The sequence below is a fragment of the Phyllobates terribilis genome, unplaced genomic scaffold (assembly GCF_046119375.1).
Source record: "Phyllobates terribilis strain yellow unplaced genomic scaffold, ASM4611937v1 Scaffold_11__3_contigs__length_659146591, whole genome shotgun sequence".
NCBI lineage: Eukaryota > Metazoa > Chordata > Amphibia > Anura > Dendrobatidae > Phyllobates > Phyllobates terribilis.
The window spans coordinates 544,876,792-544,902,096 of record NW_027362771.1 but is presented as its reverse complement, the minus strand read 5'-3'; the positions used below and the strand labels follow the sequence as shown (position 1 = coordinate 544,902,096).

The 25,305-nt window shown below is 41.2% G+C and overlaps 1 protein-coding gene across 1 annotated transcript in view; it reads right to left on the bottom strand.

Annotated features, from left to right (window-relative positions):
* The window catches only part of ADAM9 (ADAM metallopeptidase domain 9), a 95,142-nt gene that overhangs the window by 45,563 nt on the left and 24,274 nt on the right, over positions 1 to 25,305 (bottom strand). The window contains exons 2-6 of the mRNA XM_073653932.1: positions 19,862 to 19,956; positions 19,587 to 19,648; positions 6,820 to 6,898; positions 3,169 to 3,245; positions 1,842 to 2,031 (exon numbers count right to left, since the gene is read on the bottom strand). Of these exons, the coding sequence (XP_073510033.1) occupies positions 1,842 to 2,031; positions 3,169 to 3,245; positions 6,820 to 6,898; positions 19,587 to 19,648; positions 19,862 to 19,956 (503 nt within the window). The remainder of the gene's footprint in view (positions 1 to 1,841; positions 2,032 to 3,168; positions 3,246 to 6,819; positions 6,899 to 19,586; positions 19,649 to 19,861; positions 19,957 to 25,305) is intronic.

Genomic DNA, 25,305 nt, shown 5'->3' with positions numbered 1-25,305 from the left:
TCATCCGATTGCCGCTGTTCTACCGATTCTAGAACAGTTTTTCTTTTTCTTCTGTGCCCCTCTGTTCCAAAGTTATGCCCTCCGGTAATAAATGTAAAATCTTTCCCTTCAACCAACTGGGCGTGTATTACAGAACTTCCCTGTGGGCGTTTGCTTTTGATCCTCTGATGCTGGCCAATCAAAACACAGCCACGCCCCCAGAGAAGTTCTGTGGTTTAAACCCAGCTGGTTAAAGGGAAAATTTGCACCATTATTAAAAGGGGCATAACTTTGGAATGAGGGGCACAGAAGAAAAAGAAAAACTGTTCCAAAAAGAAAGACACTTTTTTTCATTTTTCTGTGTACAAAACCATATTACAGGTTTTTCTTTTTAGTTTTCGTTCTGAATTGCACCACTCATTTTACCATACGATGTACTTTAAATGGGAAAAAAAAATCCTAAGTGCTGTGAAATCTCGAAAAAAAAACACACAATTTTGCCAATGGTCTTGTTTTTACTATTGATGAAAGATCAGCACGATTACAGCGATACCAAACTTTTACAAGTTAAAAAAATATATATATTTTAAAGGTTACAAAAATTCAGAAATTTGTTAAAAAAAAACCAAAACACTATTTTTGGTGTGTGTCGCCATTTTCTATGATTTGTAACTTTTTATATATTAGTTGGATCTGTGTGACAGCTTGCATATTGGGTAGTGAGCTGACAGTTTTATTAAAAGTAATCTGTCTGCAGCTTTTTGCTACCCCATATGAGAGCAGCATGATGTAGGGGAAGAAACCCAGATTCCAGCGATGTATCACTTACTGGGCTGCTTGCTGTAGTTTTTATAAAATCACAGTTTTATCAGCAAGAGATTATCACGAGAGGGCTACCTGGCAGCAGGCCCGCCCCTCACCACTGATTGTCAGCTTTCCGCCTATAACCAATGTACATAGAGAGCAGCCAATCAGTGGTGTGGGGTGGGGTTATAAAGAGCTCAGCATTCAGAGCTCTGCTAGATCTGCAGCACAAAAAAACAATAATCAACACTACAGCAACCAGTAAAGTAAGTGATACATCGTTGAAATCAGGGTCTCTGCCCCTACATCATGCTGCTCTCAGATGGGGTAGAAAAACATCATAACTAATTCCCTTTAACACCATTTTGGAATACATATGATATTTTGGTTGTTATTTAGTGCATTTTCTGGGGGAGATGCAATGATCAAAACATGGGAATCCTTGGTTTTCGATTGTTTTTATGGCATTTACCGTATGGATGAATTAATTTTATATTTTCATAGATTGGACTTTTAAAGTATTTTTTTCTTCTTCACGTTTACTTTATTTTTTAGTCTTCTTAGGGGACTTGACCCTGGGATTGTTTAATTGTTTAATCACACAGCCGCCATCCAACACTTATGTAGCAGGCTCAGCTCCTGAGCCCGCTGCATATCCACATGTCTGTCACAAGGCGGAAAGAGGTTATAGGGTTACTTTCATGTCAGTAAGTGACAAAGTCGCCAGGATATGCCATTCCTTAATGATTACAGAGAGTCCATAGTCTGAGATCACCCAGATCCTAAAAATATAAGGGGCGCTGTAATGGGGTGGCCACGAACGCCCCTGTACAGAGAAGGTGCTGCAGACTCATCACTCTCAGGGTTGTGAGGATCTCAGGGGTCAGAACTTTGCCGATCATGCCCTCACTTACTGATATAGGAATACCCCTTTAACATATAGACTGATTGGTCACGCCGGATTTTAGGAAAGCTCGGTGCCAGCCCCTTTAGTAATGCAATGATGCGGCTTGTCACTCAGGATAATAGAAAAGTTGGGTGACAGGTGGAGTGCTTACCCGGCGTAGTAGCTGATACATGCTGGGGGAGTGCGGGTGCCGGCTCTCATGACCCTCTTCGGGGTCGGACACCCCACACACCATCGGCTCCTGCTTCACATCTTCAAGGCGATAAATGAGGTGTTGAAAGCTGGAGGAAGACTGCAGAGGCTCGATCCCATAGCTGCCGTTACTCAGGTGGAGCAGGCCTCTGTTACCGACACATGATCGTAGCATTAATATTCATACACCACAAGTCAGTGTCTTCTGCTTTTATGTAACTATTATTGACGGTTTCATTCTTTACTGACCTACACTATTCAATGGAAGTAAGCTGAGATATTGAAAAATCAAGAAAAACTTCTGAAAAATTGTATAACTATTATAAAAAGAATAACTTCTAATTTACTAAAAGTGGAAAACCCCAAATCAATCCTTGCTTTTTTTTTTATAGATCTGTAATACAGATTTCTTATTAGGGTAAATTGGCATCCAAAATGCTGAATAACTGAAGACAAAGGAGAGGGAGAAGGGGGCATGATGCTGCAGTCTGTGTGTCTCTGCCTTATGCTGTGAGAGGGGAGAGAGAGCAGCCAAGGGAGATACTGGTAGATGCACAGTTCATGGTGTTCAGGAAAATCGGTGCCTTCATTCTCTGGGTGAGTGAAGGTCCTAGAGATGGACTCCACCAAACAAAGTTACTATCCAGATCACCCCGTGTGAATAGAGCATTGGACAATCATGCACACTTAATTAGAACCTTTCAGATCCCCTGATAATCACCAATCTATACATAATCACGCCTCCCAGATCTGAGTGACCGCCTCCATACACCCCCCCCCCCATCATGGCAGAACTGATGGAAATTGTGCCCAGAGTTCCCCGTTGGGGATACAAATTCCTCCTCGATCTGCCGATCGGTGCAGCCCGAAGCCCATCGAATCAGTAAGATTTGCCCTATCCTGTGGCTAGGCGATAACTTGTTTTCAGCATCTTTTAAAAAGCGTCTGCCATGTGGTAGAGATGGGCGAATTAATTGGTGGGACTCTGGCCCATCGGTCAGGTCAGTAGTCTCTGGCCGCTGGAAGGAAAGCTCACAAATACATTACCTTTCGGGATCCCCAGCCTCAGCTTTTGATTAGCCGGGATCATCTGTGTCACGCCATGATGACATTGTGCTAGCCCGGCTAATTAAAAGCCACCCCAGGAATTCTAGAAGGAAAGAGATTGGCGAGCTTCCCGACCAGTGACCGGAGACTCCTGCCCTTTACGATGACCCGGAGCACCCGCAAATCAATCCACCCAACTCTAGCGCCTGGTCTTTATGTAGAATTAAGACGACTGTTACCTTAGACCTGAGCAAGTGCTGATGGCTACCCGGGAGTCAGGATATCCTTCTGCATAGCCCTGATAATGGCACAGGTCCTGGGGGAACAGAAAGGAGACGGATGAGTGCAGAACACATAAAGCGCACAGCAACGCTCCATCATAGTGCAAACACCTCTGTAGTCACACCTAATGCTGCTCTATACACAGGCAGGGAAGATGAGCAAGTTCTTCAGATATCTGTGTAATATACATATACCTACAATAGCAAATACTGTTCAGAGAAATATATATATATATTTCTCTGAACAGTATTTGCTATTGTAGATATATATAAAAATACATATATAAAAAATATAAAATAAATAATTAGATATATATTTTTTTTCTAGGGCCCATGTGCAGAGAGCACCCAATAGGAACCAGCTGCTGGCTGTGTTATACAGCCAGCACCTGCCTCTAGCTGCAGTGATTGGATCGAGGGCCACTGGCTGAGTTTCATAGGAGATCATCAATTTCACTATAGACTGTAATACTGAAAAATTGCAGTTTATAGAACAAAAAAACAAAGTAATAATTAAGAAAAAATAGTAAAAAAAAAATTAAAAACATTAAAAAAAATGAATAAACATATTTGGTATCGTCACATCCACAAAAGTCCAATCGTTCAAATATTCAATTATTTAATCCCGAATGCAAAAAAAAAAAATGTTTTTAAATCACTGCGCCTCCCACAAAATTCACAATAATTAGCGATCAAAACATTGTATGCACTGAACACTGTGTAAGCAACACCCCCCCCCCCCCCAAAAAAACAGAATTATGATGTTGTTTTTTTTTTCATCATTTCACCGCGCTTGGATGTTCTCTCCGTTTTTCGGTGCATTATATGACTGTTGTCATTCAAAAGACAACTCGTCCCTCAATAAAAAAAACAATTCCTCATATGGGATCAGTTAAGGCTCCTGGAAGCAAAGTAGGAAAGAAAAACGTATTTGCAAAAAAAAAAAAAAAACTGGCCGCAATAGGGAAGGGTAAAAGATTTGGACGTTGACTTTTAGAGCAGCTACTTTCAATAGGTGGCACTAGAGAGCAAGCTGATTTCCATAACATTTTCCCAGGGAGCAGTGCTTTGCCAATAAGTCTCCCTAAGTCAGTCGATGCGAAACCTTGTTATAAGGGCGAGTGCACATGGTGGGTATTTTCTCTGCAGTAAGAGCCAAAGAGTTGGCTCTAAAAAATGCATTAAGTGTTAAATATGCCCATTTCTACACCTTTTTGCTTGCATTCTATTTATGCTTTTTTATGTGCATTCATTTCACTGGGGGAAAACGCTGCATAGAAGAATCGACATGCTGCAGATATGAAAAGAAAAAACACTAAGAAGGTTCAAATCTGCAAGGAAAAAAATCAGCAATGAGAGTTGAGAAATCGCATTCACCCTGCTGGTACTGTAAAACACTGCATTTTTTTACCTTTGAAAAAATGCAATGTGTGAACAAGCCCTAAGAATTCTAGTAATTAACAATCATATTTTACTGGTGAATAAAATAATGGTGAATGACTGTGCACTTTCCTATGAAACATGCTGCTCTAATTAGGCAGGAGGGTGAAGAAATTCACATTCTTGGGCTGAAGACAATAATATAATGCATGTACACTAATTTAGACTGATCTCGGACCAGCACTTATTTCCAACCTGGGAGGGTTCTAAAGAGTGTTTAAAGAGGTCCTGTAACCAGTTTTTTGCTCTTCTTTTATTCCCTGTGCTCCCCTGAGTATTCTAATTTTTGTTTTCTTAAAATCCGCCATATGGTCCACGAGATATGGGCCTTTTTATTTAGTGCTACATTTTGCAGTCTTTAGTAAGAGGGAGTGGCTAATGGGGTAATTATGCAACGCAGCTAAAGAGACGCCCCAGAGGATCCTGTCAAAAAAGACCACTAAATAAAAAGGCCCATATCTCTGGAACCGTATGGCGTATTTTAATAAAACAAAAAGCGGAATACTCAGGGGAACAGCGAGAATTATAGAAGAGCAAAAAACACTCAGGTTTGATCTAAAGACAGGTCTTCTTTAAAGGGAGATTCTTATCTCAGGCTTAGAGGACTTATCCATATGCCATAAATCTCTAATGGGTGATGGTCCCAATTATCAACCCTGTCTGGTTTTAGACAGAGCTACTTGGCGCTCTCTGAAACCAACAAAATATATGGCCACAACTCTATTCAGTCTTCTGCCAATATCTGCCTCCTCGCCTTGGAGAATGGTGGTCTGGGTTCCCATTTCCTAGATGAGGGAGCCCAATACTTTTCCCTTTACAACTCAACGTGGCACTGCACAGCCAGTCTAAGCAAGTGGTAAGGACTGCTCAAAATGATGGCGCAAGAGAAATCTCTGTGCCGTGCCAAAGGGCTCATTCCGCAATATACCTCCTATAATCAATAGTGGTCTGCGTTCTTGTGACCTCTCCAGTGTGACATTTTAGAGAATAGCCTGACGTTCAGAGATCAGAGCGATGAGTAAAATGATAGGAAATCTTACACAGTCACCTTCCAGGACACGCAGTCATTTCTCATTGAATTCTGCTGACTGCTGAACACTATCATTCCTTTCCCTTCCATCAGTTCCGGATCCGGCTCTGACAACAGGACGGCACACAATGTACCATGTCGTAAAACTGTTCGCAGGCTCAGGATGTACAGAAAAGTCACAAAAAACATGTCTAGTCTGCGAGGAAATTCATGTCTGGTTATGGGTCATGCCAAAGAGTCCAAAGCCAAAGCGCATCTTCTGGCTCCAACTACACAAACTCGTGAAAGTCCCTTTGGTCGCAGATCACATGGGATCTTTTTCCAAAACCTCGACCCAGCAGTCAGGTCAGTGTTCTGTGGCCGCTGGACAGGAGCCCAGCAACCTCCTTCTACCTGTCGGCATCCGCGTCATAACGGCGTCATCACTCCAGACTGGCTAATCAAAAGAGGAGATGGCGGACAGGAGGCGTTTCGCAGGGCTCCCGTCCACGGAATACTGACCTGGCCGCTAGCCCCGAGTCCTGAGAATGTATCCGCTCACCTCTATTGTACAGCGATTGATGGATATCCCAATGATAAAGGGATTAGTAACAAGCAGTTGTCATTTTATTCAGACATTTTCAGGAGGAGCAGCAGAGGAACAATGCACTGGCCAATATCCTCCAGCACTCTTATTTTATGGGAATGCAAATACGGACTTAAATTAGAGGAGAGCTCAGAGGGTTTTCTAAAGGGATTTTTTGGGATATTACATGAAAGCCAATAAGTAGTCTACAGGTCCCACTCACTGAACCTCACAGATCAGGAAAATTAGTGGGCCAAAACAGAACCTGGGGGTCCTCACGCTACACCCCACTGATGATCACAAGGAAGGGATGCAGCACTTGAAGGGACGCCCTAGACCTGTGCACAGCGCTATCCAGCCTCAAACTCAACCCCTTGTATGAGGCTGCGGTGCAGTAAAAGATCCTAGCAGTACGAGGTCCCTCCATCAGGCGCCATAGCCCATTTATACTGCCCATCTGTGGGGGGCCTCGGCTGTCACACTGGGATGGCCTATCAGATTGGGCCTTCACAATTATGGAGATGGTGACGTCACGCGACATTTTACAATGATTCTCCTAGTACTACATACATACCTGTTGGTGGAGCGGACTCGCCAGTCTGGTCCCATTCTCTGTATAGGTGTATACGGTGAAATCTTTGGCTAATAAGTCTCTGTAAAAAAAATAAAATATAAAAATATATATTAACCCCTTAAAAGGGAGTATGTCAGCCCATAATGACCGTATATACTAAGCACAGAGCCTTTTAGGGGATATATTCCTTATAAAAAATCCCACCTTTAGTCACTAATTGCTGCCTCCATTCTGTAGAACCTGAAGTTTTATCAGATATACTAATTAGATTACTCAATGTACCCTGGGTGTGACCAAGAGGCTAAATGCGCTAACCCACCCACTGATTTGCATGTCTTCGCCTCCCTCAATGGTGATGGACAGTGCAGGCTTTGCCCAAACTTTCTCTACAGGCAGGCCTCGCTCTTGACAAGCCAGTGCTGTCAATCACCAGTGAGGGAGGCGGAGACATAGAAAACCAGTGGGCGGAACGGTGCGCTGAGCCTCTTGGCCACACTCAGGGTGCACCGAGCACTGATGGAAGGATTAATATAGGGGCTATATCCCCAACAAGGCTACATGCTTAGTTTATACTTTCAGTTTAGGCTGACGCACTCCCTTTAAATATTTTTGATCAGTGCATAAAGTTTTTAATCATAAAATTCATTATAATAAAAAACATTTGTATTGTGTATGTGTGTGTAATATATATCTATAGTATACATACATACACACATGCATAGATGTAAACACTAACATTTCGCAATCAACAGTGCTAGATTTTAGAGTATGTTCACACTGAGTATTTTTTTCTACTTCAAAATCCACAAAAAAAAAAAAAATCAGTGTGAATATACCCTTAGGTTACATGTACACTACGTCTTCTAGTCTAGACGTGTGCGAAACCACAGAGTTTTTCAGGAGGAACACGCCAGCATCTTTTGCACTGAAGAGTCTGTTTTTCTTAATAAAGAGCTTCAAAAAGCTGAGAATTAACAGTAATATGTTAAATTCTATTTGCTTTCAAATCACCAGTAGGGGGAGCTTAAAAGCTGACTGTATACTGAGCTCCCCCTAGTGGAGGCTAAAGTCAACATTTGATTTTTCACTGGCTGGTGTACCTCACTGCGGCAGCAGCACACGCTTGGCATTGGCTGTACGATAGAGAAAGTAACACCTCTGTTTTGCTGGCAAACTCATGAAACCATTGACCATTTATGCTGATGCAGAGCATCTTTAAGTCCTATATCTAGCTGAATAACTTAAAAAAAAAAATTATACAAATCCAATACGGCCCCCGGTTGTGACGGCTCTCTCCACTCCCCCCTTCCCTTCTCTCAGTGTGCATGATCTCTCCATTCCCCCTTCCCTTCTCTCAGTGTTCGTGATCTCTCCACTCCCCCTTCCCTTCCCTCAGTGTTCGTGATCTCTCCACTCCCCCTTCCCTTCCCTCAGTGTTCGTGATCTCTCCACTCCCCCTTCCCTTCTCTCAGTGTTCGTGATCTCTCCACTCCCCCTTCCCTTCTCTCAGTGTTCGTGATCTCTCCACTCCCCCTTCCCTTCTCTCAGTGTTCGTGATCTCTCCACTCCCCCTTCCCTTCCCTCAGTGTTCGTGATCTCTCCACTCCCCCTTCCCTTCCCTCAGTGTTCGTGATCTCTCCACTCCCCCTTCCCTTCCCTCAGTGTTCGTGATCTCTCCACTCCCCCTTCCCTTCCCTCAGTGTTCGTGATCTCTCCACTCCCCCTTCCCTTCTCTCAGTGTTCGTGATCTCTCCACTCCCCCTTCCCTTCTCTCTGTGTTCGTGATAACAGCAGGGAGGGGGTTATACACAGATCAGTATGGAGAAGGGAGAAATATCTACAGTCTTGGAGAAAACAGGCTATAAATAAGGAGAACAGCACATGGAGAGGAAATGATTGCAGGATAGAAGCTGTGCTGATATATGAAAGCAAAAGGAAGACAAAAACATCCTGGATACACAGAGCTTACGTCCAGCCTGTATTACTGGAAGAGAACTGCCACAAGAGACATATTTAAAAATTGGATTAAGCTGCAAACTACGTATTAGTGGTCTAAAAATTAAGGATTTTAGATTGCAGATTGAAACTGGGTGCAAATTTAAGAAATAAAGGTTATCACCAAACACCAAGTTTCAATAAAGAGCACAAATCAGTGTATAACCCATTTACCCATTAGAAACAAGGTTCTCCTGCTTCTTCTCTCCATAATATGGAGCACGTGTGCTACTATTAAGGCTCGATGAGAATTATTGGGGACCTGTGAGATATTCCTAATAGGGGTCTCTCCTGTCATATTTCCTGTTCTAAACATATTGTCGTAAGTACAGAAAATTTCCACAGCAAATCCACAAATGTTGAGGGCAAATCTGCACCAAATGGTACACATTTTGCTAGCAATATCTTCTGCTGCTTTCCTGCTCCTAAGGGCTCATTCAGACGTCTGATTTTCACAGAAAATAGTGGAGACATGTCCAATTTTTAGCCAAGAGTCAGCTCGAAATTGACAATGCAAGTCAATGGTTGCATGAAGAAAATTGGACTGCACTCAGATGCCATCCAAGTGTGGTTCGATTTTTACGGACTGTCAAAATGGAGAGGGTGGAGAATTTTTTTTCCTCACGTAGGAGAAAAAAAGATCAAAGTTGGATCAAACTCATCGGTCCGTTTTTCTCATATGTGGAAAAATCGGACGTGTGAATGAGCCCTAAGACTGTTTCCATACCAGGCGTGGTACATCACAGCCTCTTGGAGTGATGTATTGCCTCTGATTGGCTGCAGTGGTTGCTTGTGACTATAGAAGATTGGGATGTGGAGAGACTGGCATGGAAATAGCTCTAAAAATGGCGAAATTGGCAGCGGAAGTGAACTTTTTTGTTTTATACCAGGCCTTTAAGCTTTTGCTGCGGGTAATCCACAGCTCAATCTGCAGAAGTTCAGGAATCTCACTTCCTCTTGAACATAATGGAGAAGTTCAGAAATAAAACCACATTGTATCAGCAGAAAAAAAAAACAAATAAATCCGCACCACAGGCCACAGAAAACACCCGTAAAAATGTACATTTTTCATCTATTTTGCTGCTACCGTAAAACGTTGCCGATTTTTCCACCCAACAATCTGGATGGAAAATCTGCTGAAATTCCAGAAGGAGTGGATATACCAATAATGAAAAAACACCCTGCAATTTCAGGAAACCTTGCCGTAATCTCTCCAGTACTTTCTGCCGGGGACTTTGAGACACACGTGATAAAATGACACTAAATTCTAACACTGTGCAGATATAAGAAGCGGATGGTTGTAGGGAAAAATGTATTTCTGCAGGCGGAACGTATCATCATCACCCTAAAACGTGCGTATGAAGGTTGGTTTATATAACGGTGAACACCTTTCTCTTCCTGAAAGTGGCCAACAGGGACTTGCCCGAGAGAAATGCCGATCCCAGACGCGAGACCTGCATCTATCGGACTTCTTTTCGTCATATCTTACTGATGTACAATAACTGTCCAAGATGGAGAATCCCTTTAAGTGGCTGAGAGACCCCATGGGATTGTCTCCACCTTAGATAATGTGGTACTTCCTATACATATACTCCAGATTCTACATTTATTGAGGTGGTCATCTGGATGAAGAACGCCACCATATTGAGGGATACGATCGATCAGCTGTCGGCTTCCTGGCCAGATATAAAATACGCATCAGCACAATTTTAATAGGATTATTTCCAGGAACATCATCTACACAAGTCATGGCACAGATGTGCGGAGAAATACGAAGATGGACAGGAAACGCCATGGAAATATAGAAAGGAGGATTCTTCCAAGAAGGTCCCAGGGGTGAACACGTCCGAACGACACGTAGAAGATCAGCCAGTGCAATCCCACATCTGGGACATCCAGCATCTGAGTGGACGCCTGGAGAGAAGGAGCGTTTCTCTATATCCTGTGTAATCCTGGGAGTCTTCACTGGTGGAGAAAGTACTGACATTTACCATCACAATCTTAAAGGGGTTGTCTAGAACTGAGACACTGATGAACTATCCTTAGGATGAGATTGATGGAGGTCTGAAACTCAACATCTGCTGCCATACATGCCAGACGTACAAAGTGTATGGAGGCCGTACACCACAACTCTATACACTGAGTAATGACCGTTCTTGGGTACTGCGGCTCAGCTACTATTGAAATGAACAGGAGCTGAGCTGCAGTACCCAAAAATGGCCACTGCATCGTGTATGGAGCTATATCTATAGATGAAACAGATCCAGAGGTCCTGTCACATGCAGCTAATGACACAAGGCTGGATACCAACATCTGGGGACCCTAATGTGAGAACATTATTTAGGTTTCATGATTTCCAACATTTGATTTCATGGCCCTGCGCTACATGCTAATTCAATGTGTGTCACCCTGGCCTGGATGCCACAAAATATAATAAAGCTGTGTCTGAGAGCAAGGGGGAGGTTCTCTAATCAGTGGAACATTAGCATGCAGTACCTCCTGTCTCAGGCCAGTAGGGGGAGCAGGCTGCCCGTATAAAAGCTGGTACTGGGGGCAGGGTTAGGGAGAACTTGATGACCTGTCTCAGGACTGAGACTTGTCCCAGAGCGGAGCAGGGACAGAGAGTTGTATGGCACCTAAGAGGAAGTGTGGCAGGAGGAGAGCCACAAGCCAGAGACAAGAGGCGAAGAGAGCCTGTCTTGGCAGATAAAGGACTTAATTTACCAGACTTTGGTGTCTGAGGCTGGAAGGATTCCACATTCTCCAGCAGATAACCAGTCCGCAAGGGACTGTATATTCCTTGGCCTAAGAAGCCTGGAGGCCCTGCCACAACCGAAGGGACCAGTAAAGCCGTACCAGGCTGGGAGCAGAAAGGAACCCACGTCGCAGGCCATACAGGCGAGAATACACGGAAAGCTCGGAAACGTGGGCTGTTACCCTATAACGAGGAGATAGCCAGAAGGAGTGCAGAAAGCACGGTAGGCCTACACCCTCACCCTGACCAGGGCCAATTTCCCCGTTGCTCTCAGACATCCAGGTCCCCTCCTAGCTGGGACTGTTTGTGGGTCAATTTACCTGTTCTAGTAAAGACCCTGGACTGCAACCTGTTGTCTGCGTGCTCCTTGCTCCTCCAGCACTATCAGCACTGGGACTCTCACTACCATCACTCCCAACATCCACTACACTGCCCTGGGGCCGCACTCTTCCCGTGGGGAGTCACACCATCCCAGCTGCACACCTCATCAGCCCCAGCGGTCTGCCTTGCAGCGGCGGCTCCTAATGACCGCAAATCCACGGGTGGCGTAGTCGGACATAATCATCAGCACTTAGCAGACTACCACTGGCCTGACCACCCTGAGCCACGGAACCGGGTTGCCACTACTACCCCCATCGTTCCCATATTGCCCGGATCCGAGTGCCCCACGGCCCAGGGGGCGAGTCAACTGCTTTGAAGATCCAGTAGGAATAGATGTGACTAGTCCGGCGGCGCCTTTGGTCATCTTTTCCCAGCTCCATTCCAGGCGATTGACAGATCCCTATCAATGTATACACATGAGAGAGACCAGTCAATTAACTAGAACCATGAGGGGCAAGAAGCCGGCAGGGGGCCGCAATGGACTTTGCTGCTTGTGGTTTTAGCAGCATGAATTGATTGACAGATTCCCTTTAATAACCTATTACTCAGGAAGAACAATCATCACATGTGCACAGAACAATCAACAATCGATCGTTCAGTATATTCAGCCATAGGTCTCAGCAGAGTAGGTTCCATTTACACAGGGCGATGTGCTGCCGAGAACGATGATCTTTCATGTAGAACAAAGGATCATTTCACCAGACGAATGGGTGACTGGCAGCCGGAATATACTGAACAATTCTACTATTTGTTCACAATAATAAATGGATCGTTACACCTGACCTTAATATAACAATAGCGTATCTGACTAAAAAACACTTGTGACGTCGACAGTTATAATATACAGCAGTTACTAACGAAAACCCACCCGAGATGTCACAGCACGACGCTGTCAGAAACCCATATGTCACATCACTTATAAATGCCCAATTGTGATGCACCGTTCGGTCAACAGCCATCTAATGTGTATGGTGGCCTTTTAGGGTAAGTGCACATGGAATTTTTCTAAAACTAAAAGTTTTCAAAAATAGAAACCACTTCTGGAAATGCTCTTTCTTAGGGTATGAGTTTTGGGGAACAATTTCCACACTTTTTAGACGGATTTGGAGAGTCTACGCTCTGTTTCTGTTTCAAAATCTCCTAAAAAAGAAAAGCCCAAAAAAACCCTCTGTGTGCACATAGTCTTAGAGGATAATTTTGAAGGCGTTTTTCCTTTCTTGTAGAGTTCTTGAAGCGTTTTGAACGTTTTATATGGGAGCCTTCTATTTTGGACAGAGCTTAGTTTGTAGCGGATTTCGTTGGCAGCCGCCTCACAGAAATGACATGCGCTCTTATTTTCCCGCCAAGCATTTTTCAATACCTGAAGCGGGAAGATGAAACACTCAAAAAATACTGAACTTAGAATCCTAGAATGTTTGAGTTGGAAGGGACCTCTGGGGTCATCGTGTCCATCTCCTGCTCAATGCAGGACTCACTAAACCATCTCAGACTTCTGTCACAGAGTGGATCTCGTGGCTAGAACTCGAGAATAACAATGTATTCTTCTAAACAATGGATATTACAAAGTGTAAGTAATAGTTGACACTAATGCATTTTAATTATTGTATGTAATTAGGTGTGTGCACCTGTTCCTGCAGTGCCACCCTCTTACCCAACCACTGATTCATTAAAGTTTTTTTTATATGTATCACTAGTTTGATCTCTGACCATTTTTGTTCGGTTGTTCTTTCTTTGGTTGTTACTATTCTTGCGAATGGTTTTGCTTTATATGTCTGGCGTATACATGTATCAGAATAATTTAGAAGTATATACAACTTTGGTTTAAAATGTTTATCTACATATAACATTTCGCCCTATCCAAGTAGTTCATTCTTATACCCTGTATGCACCGCATATGGCCTTTCAATGTGTAACCTAAAACACTTTCGATAGCTGTTGGAGGAACTCCTCAATGCTCCGTGGTGGCTTATATTCAATGAGAACAAAAAGATGAGGCTTTGAAATGTGACATGTCCAATCCTTCTTTCTTCTGACATCATCTATCAGGGAAGAGTCAGGAGGTCCCCCATACGCATAGGATAATCAGGGGGCTACACCAAATTCATTGGATTCTGTTGGCTTTGCTCTACTGTATATTAGGTTCTTTATGAGGAGACTCCATGACCTCACATGACCTCATTTCAGGTTAGCCAATTCTTCAAATCTAACAAATCAAAGATTCAGAGCTCCATGTTACCGAGACAGAACCTGAACACAATAATAATACATTTTAAGTAATTAATAAAAATTAGGTAGTCACATTTCCACTTTAAGATCCCTACTGAGGACCCACTGAGCCTCGAGCAAACACAGTAAAATGTCTTGTCGTAAATGACAATCGGAGACCACGTTTAGTTTTTCTAATACACTTTAAATGTGATTGTCCGCCAACCATTACATCATTGTTTTCTTGTGAAACTTTTAAGAAATGTTCTGAGATGTTCCAAGAAACACAGCAGACAAGTCACAATGGCATCTTAGCTCTGTCTCTCTGAACCAGACACCAAAATAGTGTCATCGAGGTCTACAAAGAAAACATCATCCGTTGTTACACAGATCCTGACTGGCTTATATACAACCATCAGCCATAAACCCAATGACAGGAGAAGGGAAGAACAATGATGAACCCTGACAATGGCACCTGTCAAGGAAGCGGATATATAAGGCTACACGTGAACACAGTTCTTGAAGTGGACATGTTAGAGGCAGGAATAGCGGGCAAATGTAAGATCTATGACAAGGGTAAATGATGATGGCTAGACGGCAGGGTCAAAGAAGGCTCTAGACAGCAGGTATTGTGGATCGTTCCTTGTATGTCGTGTTTAGTCCTTAGCATATATGATCCAAAGAAGGATAATGTGCCCTGCCGCACTGCAAAAATTGGCACAGGAACAGTTTGATGACTAGTCTCCAAATTCTTCAGGTCTGAGGACATAGGAAGAACATACAAACTCAATAATGACGTTTCTTGTGAAAATCCATGACTCAAACCACCAACAATGACCCCAATAACTCTTAAGGATTGTCTTTCATAGAAATAGATGAGACATTACATTCCAGCTCTCTTTTTACAGAAGACGTGTGCGGCAGTACGACCAAGGAAGAAAGTTTCTCCACGGCTTACAAACACAAAGACCATAAAGACAAAACTTCCCCTGCGAGATGCACTGTATACCTTGCAAAAACAGTTGTTTGGTGGGGATCACAAGTGATTATCACAGTGACTTTAAAATTAAAGGATTTAATAAATGCCAAATTTCATGTAATGTATTCCTTCGACGATCTAGTGTCATTTGTTCTATTTGGACCACGTCTGGCGGTGTCATGCGTCTGGATTCAAACACTTGTTCCTGTGTTCTGTGGTCGGTGTCTCTTTCCACTGAGCCACAGCAGATGCACTTTTTCTTTGGGTGCTTTAGTTCTGTTATCTTTTTCCCCGTCGGTTTTGGGTTTTCATTTACTCTCTTTGACTGTCCTATCGCCTTTCAGGTGCAGCTTTATACACCTTTCCCTGCTGAGGTTTCCTGGTGATAGTCTTTGTTGGATTCATTCACTTTGCTGTAGTTTATGTTGCCTACAGCGGTTTTCTGTGCGATTCCTTTATTCCTTTGGAATAACTCTAGTGACCCCAGGAGCTGCTAAGGACATTCAAAGTAAGCCGCCGTCGAGTGGGGGCACCACTGCATTATCTTAGGGTGTCAACCTCTGCAGTCATGCAGGGACACACCAGGGTCAGAGGAGGGCTTTTTCTAATCTGTCAGGTTCCGGTATTTGTCTCCCTGATTTGTACACTACCCGTGTGACTGTGCTTTAGCAGTCATAACAGCCGGCAGCTCATTTATTGGGAAAATAAAAGATAAGGAGTCTAAATCAAACCCGCCGATGAGAGAGAAATGTATCACAGCAGAAGTTTACATTTTATTAAAACGCTGCCTGCATTTATGTAACAGCTGCTCTGACTTTTAATACATGAAATGGTGAAGAGCTCTATAAGTTGTGGTGACTCTCCAGTCCGGGTGTGTCTAGTGTACAGGAAAACAACTCTTGGAAATACATTTATGTAAAACTATGTATTTGCCTATTTGGCATCTGTTCTATTGTTTTGTCTAATTAGGAATGGATGATAAGAGTGCACAGAAAAAAACAACTGATATCGGTCAGCATATTGCCAGTGATCTTTCTTTAGCACAAAAGTCAATGACAGATGTAACATGGCCCAGACAGGAAACAGTTATGGAGGATCCAACTGTTTACCTAGATAAACTTACAAAGTATAGCACAACAGAGAAAAAAAAACTGCCTCTATATATAATACTAATACTATAATATTCCCCCTATGTAAAAAAATAACTACTATAATACTGCCCCTATGTACAAGAATATAACTACTATAATACTGCCCCCTATGTACAAGAATATAACTACTATAATACTGCCTCCTATGTACAAGTATATAACTACTATAATACTGCCTCCTATGTACAAGAATATAACTGCTATAATACTGCCCCTATATACAAGAATATAACTACTATAATACTGCTCCTATGTACAAGAATATAACTATTATAATACAAGAATATAACTACTATAACAGAGAAAAAAAACTGACTATATATAATACTAATACTATAATACTGCCTCTAGGTACAAGAATATAACTACTATAATACTGCCTCCTATGTACAAGTATATAACTACTATAATACTGCCTCCTATGTACAAGTATATAACTACTATAATACTGCCCCTAGGTACAAGAATATAAATACTATAATACTACCCCCTATGTACAAGAATATAACTACTATAATACAAGAATATAACTACTATAACAGAGAAAAAAAACTGCCTCTATATATAATACTAATACTATAATACTGCCCCTAGGTACAAGAATATAACTACTATAATACTGCTCTAATGTACAAGAATATAACTACTATAATACTGCTCCTATGTACAAGAATATAACTATTATAATACAAGAATAGAACTACTATAACAGAGAAAAAAAACTGCCTCTATATATAATACTAATACTATAGTACTGCCCCTATGTACAAGAATATAACTACTAGAATACTGCTCCCTATGTACAAGAATATAACTACTATAATACTGCCCCTATGTACAAGAATATAAATACTATAATACTACCCCCTATGTACAAGAATATAACTACTATAATACAAGAATATAACTACTATAACAGAGAAAAAAAACTGCCTCTATATATAATACTAATACTATAATACTGCCCCTAGGTACAAGAATATAACTACTATAATACTGCTCTAATGTACAAGAATATAACTACTATAATACTACCCCTATATACAAGAATATAACTACTATAATACTGCCCCTATGTACAAGAATATAACTACTATAACACTGCCCCCTAAGTACAAGAATATAACTACTATAATAGTGTCCCTATGTACAAGAATATAACTACTATAATACTGCCCCTTATGTACAAGAATATAACTACAATAATACTGCCCCCTATATACAAGAATATAACTACTGTAATACTGCCCCTATGTACAAGAATATAACTACTATAATACTGCCTCTATGTACAAGAATATAACTACAATAATACTGCCCCCTATATACAAGAATATAACTACTATAATACTGCCCCTATGTACAAGAATATAACTACTATAATACTGCCCCTATGTACAAGAATATAACTACTATAATACTGCCTTCTTTGTACAAGAATATAACTACTATAATACTGCCCCCTATGTACAAGAATATAACTACTATAATACTGCCCCCAATGTACAAGAATATAACTACTATAATACTGCCCCTATGTACAAGAATATAACTACTATAATACTGCCCCCTATATACAAGAATATAACTACTATAATACTGCCCCTATATACAAGAATATAACTACTATAATACTGCCCCCTATATACAAGAATATAACTACTATAATACTGCCCCTATGTACAAGAATATAACTACTATAATACTGCCCCTATGTACAAGAATATAACTACTATAATACTGCCCCCTATGTACAAGAATATAACTACTATAATACTGCCCCCTATGTACAAGAATATAACTACTATAATACTGCCCCCTATGTACAAGAATATAACTACTATAATACTGCCCCCTATGTACAAGAATATAACTACTATAATACTGCCTTCTTTGTACAAGAATATAACTACTATAATACTGCCTTCTTTGTACAAGAATATAACTACTATAATACTGCCCCCTATGTACAAGAATATAACTACTATAATACTGCCCCCAATGTACAAGAATATAACTACTATAATACTGCCCCTATATACAAGAATATAACTACTATAATACTGCCCCTATGTACAAGAATATAACTACTATAATACTGCCCCCTCTGTACAAGAATATAACTACTATAATACTGCCCCCTCTGTACAAGTATATAACTACTATAATACTGCCGCCTATGTACAAGAATATAACTACTATAATACTGCCCCCTCTGTACAAGAATATAACTACTATAATACTGCCCCCTCTGTACAAGTATAACTACTATAATACTGCCCCTATGTACAAGAATATAATTACTATAATAGTGCCCCTATGTACAAGAATATAACTACTATAATACTGCCCCTATGTACAAGAATATAACTACTATAATACTGCCCCCTATGTACAAGAATATAACTACTATAATACTGCCCCCTATGTACAAGAATATAACTACTATAATACTGCCCCCTATGTACAAGAATATAACTACTATAATACTGCCCCCTATGTACAAGAATATAACTACTATAATACTGCCTTCTTTGTACAAGAATATAACTACTATAATACTGCCTTCTTTGTACAAGAATATAACTACTATAATACTGCCTTCTTTGTACAAGAATATAACTACTATAATACTGCCCCCTATGTACAAGAATATAACTACTATAATACTGCCCCCAATGTACAAGAATATAACTACTATAATACTGCCCCTATATACAAGAATATAACTACTATAATACTGCCCCTATGTACAAGAATATAACTACTATAATACTGCCCCCTCTGTACAAGAATATAACTACTATAATACTGCCCCCTCTGTACAAGTATATAACTACTATAATACTGCCGCCTATGTACAAGAATATAACTACTATAATACTGCCCCCTCTGTACAAGAATATAACTACTATAATACTGCCCCCTCTGTACAAGTATAACTACTATAATACTGCCCCTATGTACAAGAATATAATTACTATAATAGTGCCCCTATGTACAAGAATATAACTACTATCATACTGCCCCCTATGTACAAGAATATAACTACTATAATACTGCCCCTATGTACAAGAATATAACTACGATAATACTGCCCCCTATGTACAAGAATATAACTACTATAATACTGCCCCCTATGTACAAGAATATAACTACTATAATACTGCCCCTATGTACACGAATATTAGTTATATAATGCTGCCAAAAAATAGTGAAGTTAAGGGAGTCCAATGTACTACAACACAGGTTTTACATGATATAATAGATATCATGTTGCCTATGATGTATTAATAAATACCTGTTTTGTTCAAGATGTAATATATGGTCCTTGCCTTCAGCCTGGATAACGTAAGACAGACCCTGCAAAATACAACAATGGAGTTAACGAATTACTAAAAGCGTAGTTATCATGATTGCACTATCTGTATATACACATACACTCATAATACCATACTATTCTACACAGAAAGAGACCCACATAATCAGAAATCTCTAGCTTGCCTTCTGTGTAGTTGATTAGTTTTATATATTCCTGAAAGACATTATTGTAAGACAGGGGCAAAAGGCTGTTACCTCTTTTAAGGAGCCCGATGCATCTCTTCTTAAACGAGTCAGTTTCTGGGGTATTATAATCTCATAAGAAGAAAGAAAAGATGATGGATCCAGACCTGTCAACAACAAGAACACAAATATGAACCCAAGGAAAAATAAATGGAGCATATACCCTATAGTAAATAAATAGTAACAGTACATGTAAATAACATGGGGGACTTAGTAAACGCTATTTTGATCAAAAAAGAGTAAAAGCCATCCCACCACGACACGGTGTCCCCAGTCGGGAGGGTTCTATCCAGTCTCTAGTATTAAACCCTTACCGTGTGTCAACCAAGCTCAATGTGAATAAGGCAGAGCAGGACAGAGGCCCCAACTGTCTATGGGAAACTATATAGATAAATGCCCAGCTCAAAAGGTGGAGTCACGCCCCTGTTAGTACAGAGTACAAGAAACTGCAGCAAAACCAAAGAAATGAGCCGGAGAATAAGTTGGTATACAGTGCCTACAAGTAGTATTCAACCCCCTGCAGATTTAGCTGGTTTGATAAGATGCAAATAAGTTAGAGCCTTCAAACTGCAAACGAGAGTAGGTTTTATGAACAGAAGCATAAATCTTACAAACCAAAAAGTTATGTTGCTCAGTTGAATTTTATTAAATTTTAAACATAAAAGTGTGGGTCAATTATTATACAACCCCTATGTTTAATATTTTGTGGAATAACCCTTGTTTGCAATTACAGCTAATAATCGTCTTTTATAAGACCTGATCAGGCCGGCACAGGTCTGTGGAGTTATCTTGGCCCACTCCTCCATGCAGATCTTCTCCAAGTTATCTAGGTTCTTTGGGTGTCTCATGTGGACTTTATTCTTGAGCTCCTTCCACAAGTTTTCAATTGGGTTAAGGTCAGGAGACTGACTAGGCCACTCCAACACCTTGACTTTTTCCCTATTGAACCAGGCCTTGGTTTTCTTGGCTGTGTGCTTTGGGTTGTTGTCTTGTTGGAAGATGAAATTACGACCCATCTTAAGATCCTTGATGGAGGAGCGGAGGTTCTTGGCCAAAATCTCCAGGTAGGCCGTGCTATCCATCTTCCCATGGATGCGGACCAGATGGCCAGGCCCCTTGGCAGAGAAACAGCCCCACAGCATGATGCTGCCACCACCATGCTTGACTGTAGGGATGGTATTCTTGGGGTCGTATGCAGTGCCATCCAGTCTCCAAACGTCACGTGTGTGGTTGGCACCAAAGATCTCGATCTTGGTCTCATCAGACCATAGAACCTTGAACCAGTCTGTCTCAGAGTCTTCCAAGTGATCATGAGCAAACTGTAGACGAGCCTTGACATGACGCTTTGAAAGTAAAGGTACCTTACGGGCTCGTCTGGAACGGAGACCATTGCGGTGGAGTACATTACTTATGGTATTGACTGAAACCAATGTCCCCACTGCCATGAGATCTTCCCGGAGCTCCTTCCTTGTTGTCCTTGGGTTAGCCTTGACTCTTCGGACAAGCCTGGCCTCGGCACGGGAGGACACTTTCAAAGGCTGTCCTGGCCGTGGAAGGCTAACAGTAGTTCCATAAGCCTTCCACTTACGGATGATGCTCCCAACAGTGGAGACAGGTAGGCCCAACTCCTTGGAAAGGGTTTTGTACCCATTGCCAGCCTTGTGACCCTCCACGATCTTGTCTCTGATGGCCTTGGAATGCTCCTTTGTCTTTCCCATGTTGACCATGTCTGAGTGCTGTTCACAAGTTTGGGGAGGGTCTTAAATAGTCAGAAAAGGCTGGCAAAAGAGATCTTTAATCCACACATGTGAAGCTCATTATTCTTGGTGCCTGAAGTACTTCTTAATACTTTAGGGGGACCAAACAGAATTCTTGTGGTTTGAGGGGTTGAATAATAAATGACACTCTGAATTAACTTTTTACGTTTAAAAAAAAAAAAAAAAAAAAAAAAAAAAAAAAATTTGCTGCAGTGCATTTCCCACTTCCAGGCTGATCTACAGTACAAATGTCAAAATGCCAAGTTAATTCCGCATGTGTCAACCAGCTAAATTTGCAGGGGGTTGAATACTACTTGTAGGCACTGTACATGAACTGCAAAAGAGCACATTCACACTGTGGCCATATCACAGACAAAACCCCAGAAAAAAAAAACTAATTGAGCATATATCCTATAGTAAATAAACAGTACATGTAAATAACATACGGAACTTAGTTAACGCTATTTTGATAAAAAAAAGCATAAAAGCCATCCCACCGCGGCAAGGTGTACCCAATCAGGACAGACCTAGCCTGTCTCTAGTAAACTGTTGGGGCCCAGGTCCTGCTCTGCCCTTATTCACATTGAGGTCGGATAACACAAGGTAAGGTTTTAATACTAGAGACAGGTTAGGACCGTCCCGATGGGTACACCTTGTCGTGGTGGGATGGCTTTTATGCATTTTTGATCAAAATAGCGTTAACCGAGTACCTAATGTTATTTACATGTACAGTTATTATTTACTTACTGCAGGGTATATTCTCAATTTGTTTTTTCTTGGGCCTTGTCTGAAACGACCACAGTGTGAACATGCTCTTACACAGTGCACGTATACCAACTTATACGCCAGCTAATTTCTTTGGTTTTAACCGCTTCCCGACCGCCCACTGTAGATAAATGTCCGCGCTGCCTGGGCTCTGTGCAGCGCGGACGTTTAAAAAAGGTGGGTGGTCTCGCAGTGCTCAGGACCCCAGGGTCCTGCAAGCGCTGTGAGAGCGGTGCAGAGCGTTAGCTCTGACAGGGAACATCATCGGGACCTGATTAGATCAGGTCCCAGTGATGTTAACCCTTTGCTGTCTTCTATATGCCGCGATCTATAGTGATCGCGGCATATAGAAGACAGCAGGAGGAGAGGGGGTCGTCCACTTACCTCTCCGACGACCCCTTGATTGCTTTCAGGACCTGGCGTTGCTATGGCAGCTGGAGGTCACATGACCGCCTCCAGCTCTGCCATATATGGTGTCCTTCCTGTCTGGCTTCAGCCTGTAGCTGATGCCAGACAGGAGACTGTGAAACAGTCAGTGAAGATCTCATATAATGTAATACATGTCTATTACATTACATGAGATCAGGGATCAGAAAAATAAAAATTAATGTCCCATACAGGGACTAAGTAAAAATGTAAAAAAAAGTAAAAAAAAAAATGTTTTGAAACTGTTAAAAAAAAAACAAAATAAATAAAAATAAATAAATAAAATATTAAACCGATAAATCCATATATTTATGCAAAAATAAAAAAAGTACACATATTTGGTATTGCCGCGTCCGAAACAACCCGAGCTATAAAACTGTCACACTAATTAACTCCTTATGTGTACACCGTAATAAAAATAACTAAAAAACGGAGCAAAAAAATATGCTTTTTCCTCATATCGCCAAACAAAAAGTGGAAAAAAATGCGATCAAAAAGCAAAATGGAAATAGAAATGGTACCGCTGAAAACGTCATCTTGTTCCGCAAAAATCAAGCCACTATACAGCTCCATCAGCCAAAAAATAAAAAAGTTATACCTCTCAGAATAAAGCAATGCAAAAAAAATATTTTTTCTATAAAATTGTTTTATTGTGTAAAAGCGCCAAAACATAAAAAAATATACAGTAAGTGTAGTATCGCTGTAAACGTACTGACCCGAAGAATAACGCTGCCTGATCACTTTTACCACACGCAGAACGGCATAAAAAAAAACCTCAAAAAACAATTCCTGAATTGTTGGTTTTTGTTAATTTTACCTCCCAAAAAACGGAATAGAAAGCGATCAAAAAATGTCACGTTCCCAAAAATGGTACTAATAAAAATGTCAACTCGTCCCGCAAAAAACAAGCCGTCACATGACTCTATCGGCCGAAATATGGAAAAATTATAGCTCTCAAAATATGGCGATGCAAAAACTAGATTTTGCAAAAAAAAAGCGTCTCTTAGTGTGTGACAGCTGTCAGTCATAAAAACCCCACATAAATCTGGTATCTCTGTAATCGCACCGACCCGAAGAATAAAGTAATCTAATCAGTTATATCACACTAGAAACGTCGTAAAAAATAAATAAAACCAATTCTTCACCTGCTACTGATTTGTTTATTATGTCTCCCAAAGATCGCAGTATGGCTCGGCACACATTTATCCTGCGCTCTGCGCTGAGCACTTACGCCAGAGTTTCCATGTAAATCTCTGAAATATGTGATTCAGCCGGAACCCATGATGGAAGATTCCCTGTAATGAGACAGATATAGGCCACTGTGGACGCCGTCTAGCCTGTGATCCCACAGTGTCATTTGTTTTAGGCGTGCATAAAAGTGCGGTTGGCCACAGTTTTGTGCACTTCTGAAAAAAAGGACACCGCTAAACAGAGGCCAGATGGAGTCCAGAGTAACTCTGCTGCCTCATTACAGTGAATGGATCCCGCAGGGGTTTCATCTGAATTACATCACTTGGAAATTTAGATGGAAACCCCGATGTAAGTGCTCAGCCTAGAGCGCCGGATAAATGTTACGTAAAATGTTCCCAATAAAAGCTAGTCCCCACTCAGGTCCGTCATCTGTTAAAAATATAAGGGACTTCCAAGTTACTGGTAGCAGAAAGGCTCTGGAAAAGCGAAATGGCCCCCCAAAAGAAATTCAGAAAATTTTGTGCTCCCAAATCCAAATGCCTATTCTACAATAATTTGTTCTCCAATTGTCAAATAGCGCTCCGTACCCCCCAGATCTCGCCATATGGCTGAGCGGTACGATACAGCCACATATGGGGTATTGACACTTTTAGAAGAAATTGTGTGACACATTTCGGCACCATTTTTACCCATTGCCCTGTGTGAAAATGTAAAATCGGAGGGTAAAACATTTTTTTGTGGTAAAAATATAATTATGCTTTTTTCACTGCCCAATGGTATAAATTTAAAAATTAAAAAATACTCACTACTTCCCTAGATGAATTCCTTGAGAGGTGTAGTTTACAAAATGGGGTCACTTGTGGGGGTTTCTGCTGTTTCGGCATGTCAGCGACTCTTCAAATGTGACATGGTGTCTGCTGCCTATCCCAGCCAACATAGCGCTTCTTTCTCTTCCGAACCCTGCCGTACACCAAAGCAGTGGTTTTCCCCCACATATGGGGTATCGGCGTGTTCAGGAGAAATTGCACAACAAATTTCATGGTGCAATTTATCCTATTACCCTTATGATAATGCAAAATTAAGGGATGAAAAACGTTTTTGTGGGAAAAATGTGAAAATTTTATTTTTACAGCTCAATATTATAAACTTCTGTGAAGCACCTTGGGGTTCAAGATGCTCACCACACATCTAGATATGTTCCCTAAGGGGTCTAGTTTCCAAAATGGTGTCACTTGTGGGGGGGTTTCCACTGTTTAGTCACATCAGGAGCTCTCCAAACGCAACATGGTGTCCTCTAATTATTCAGACAAATTTTAC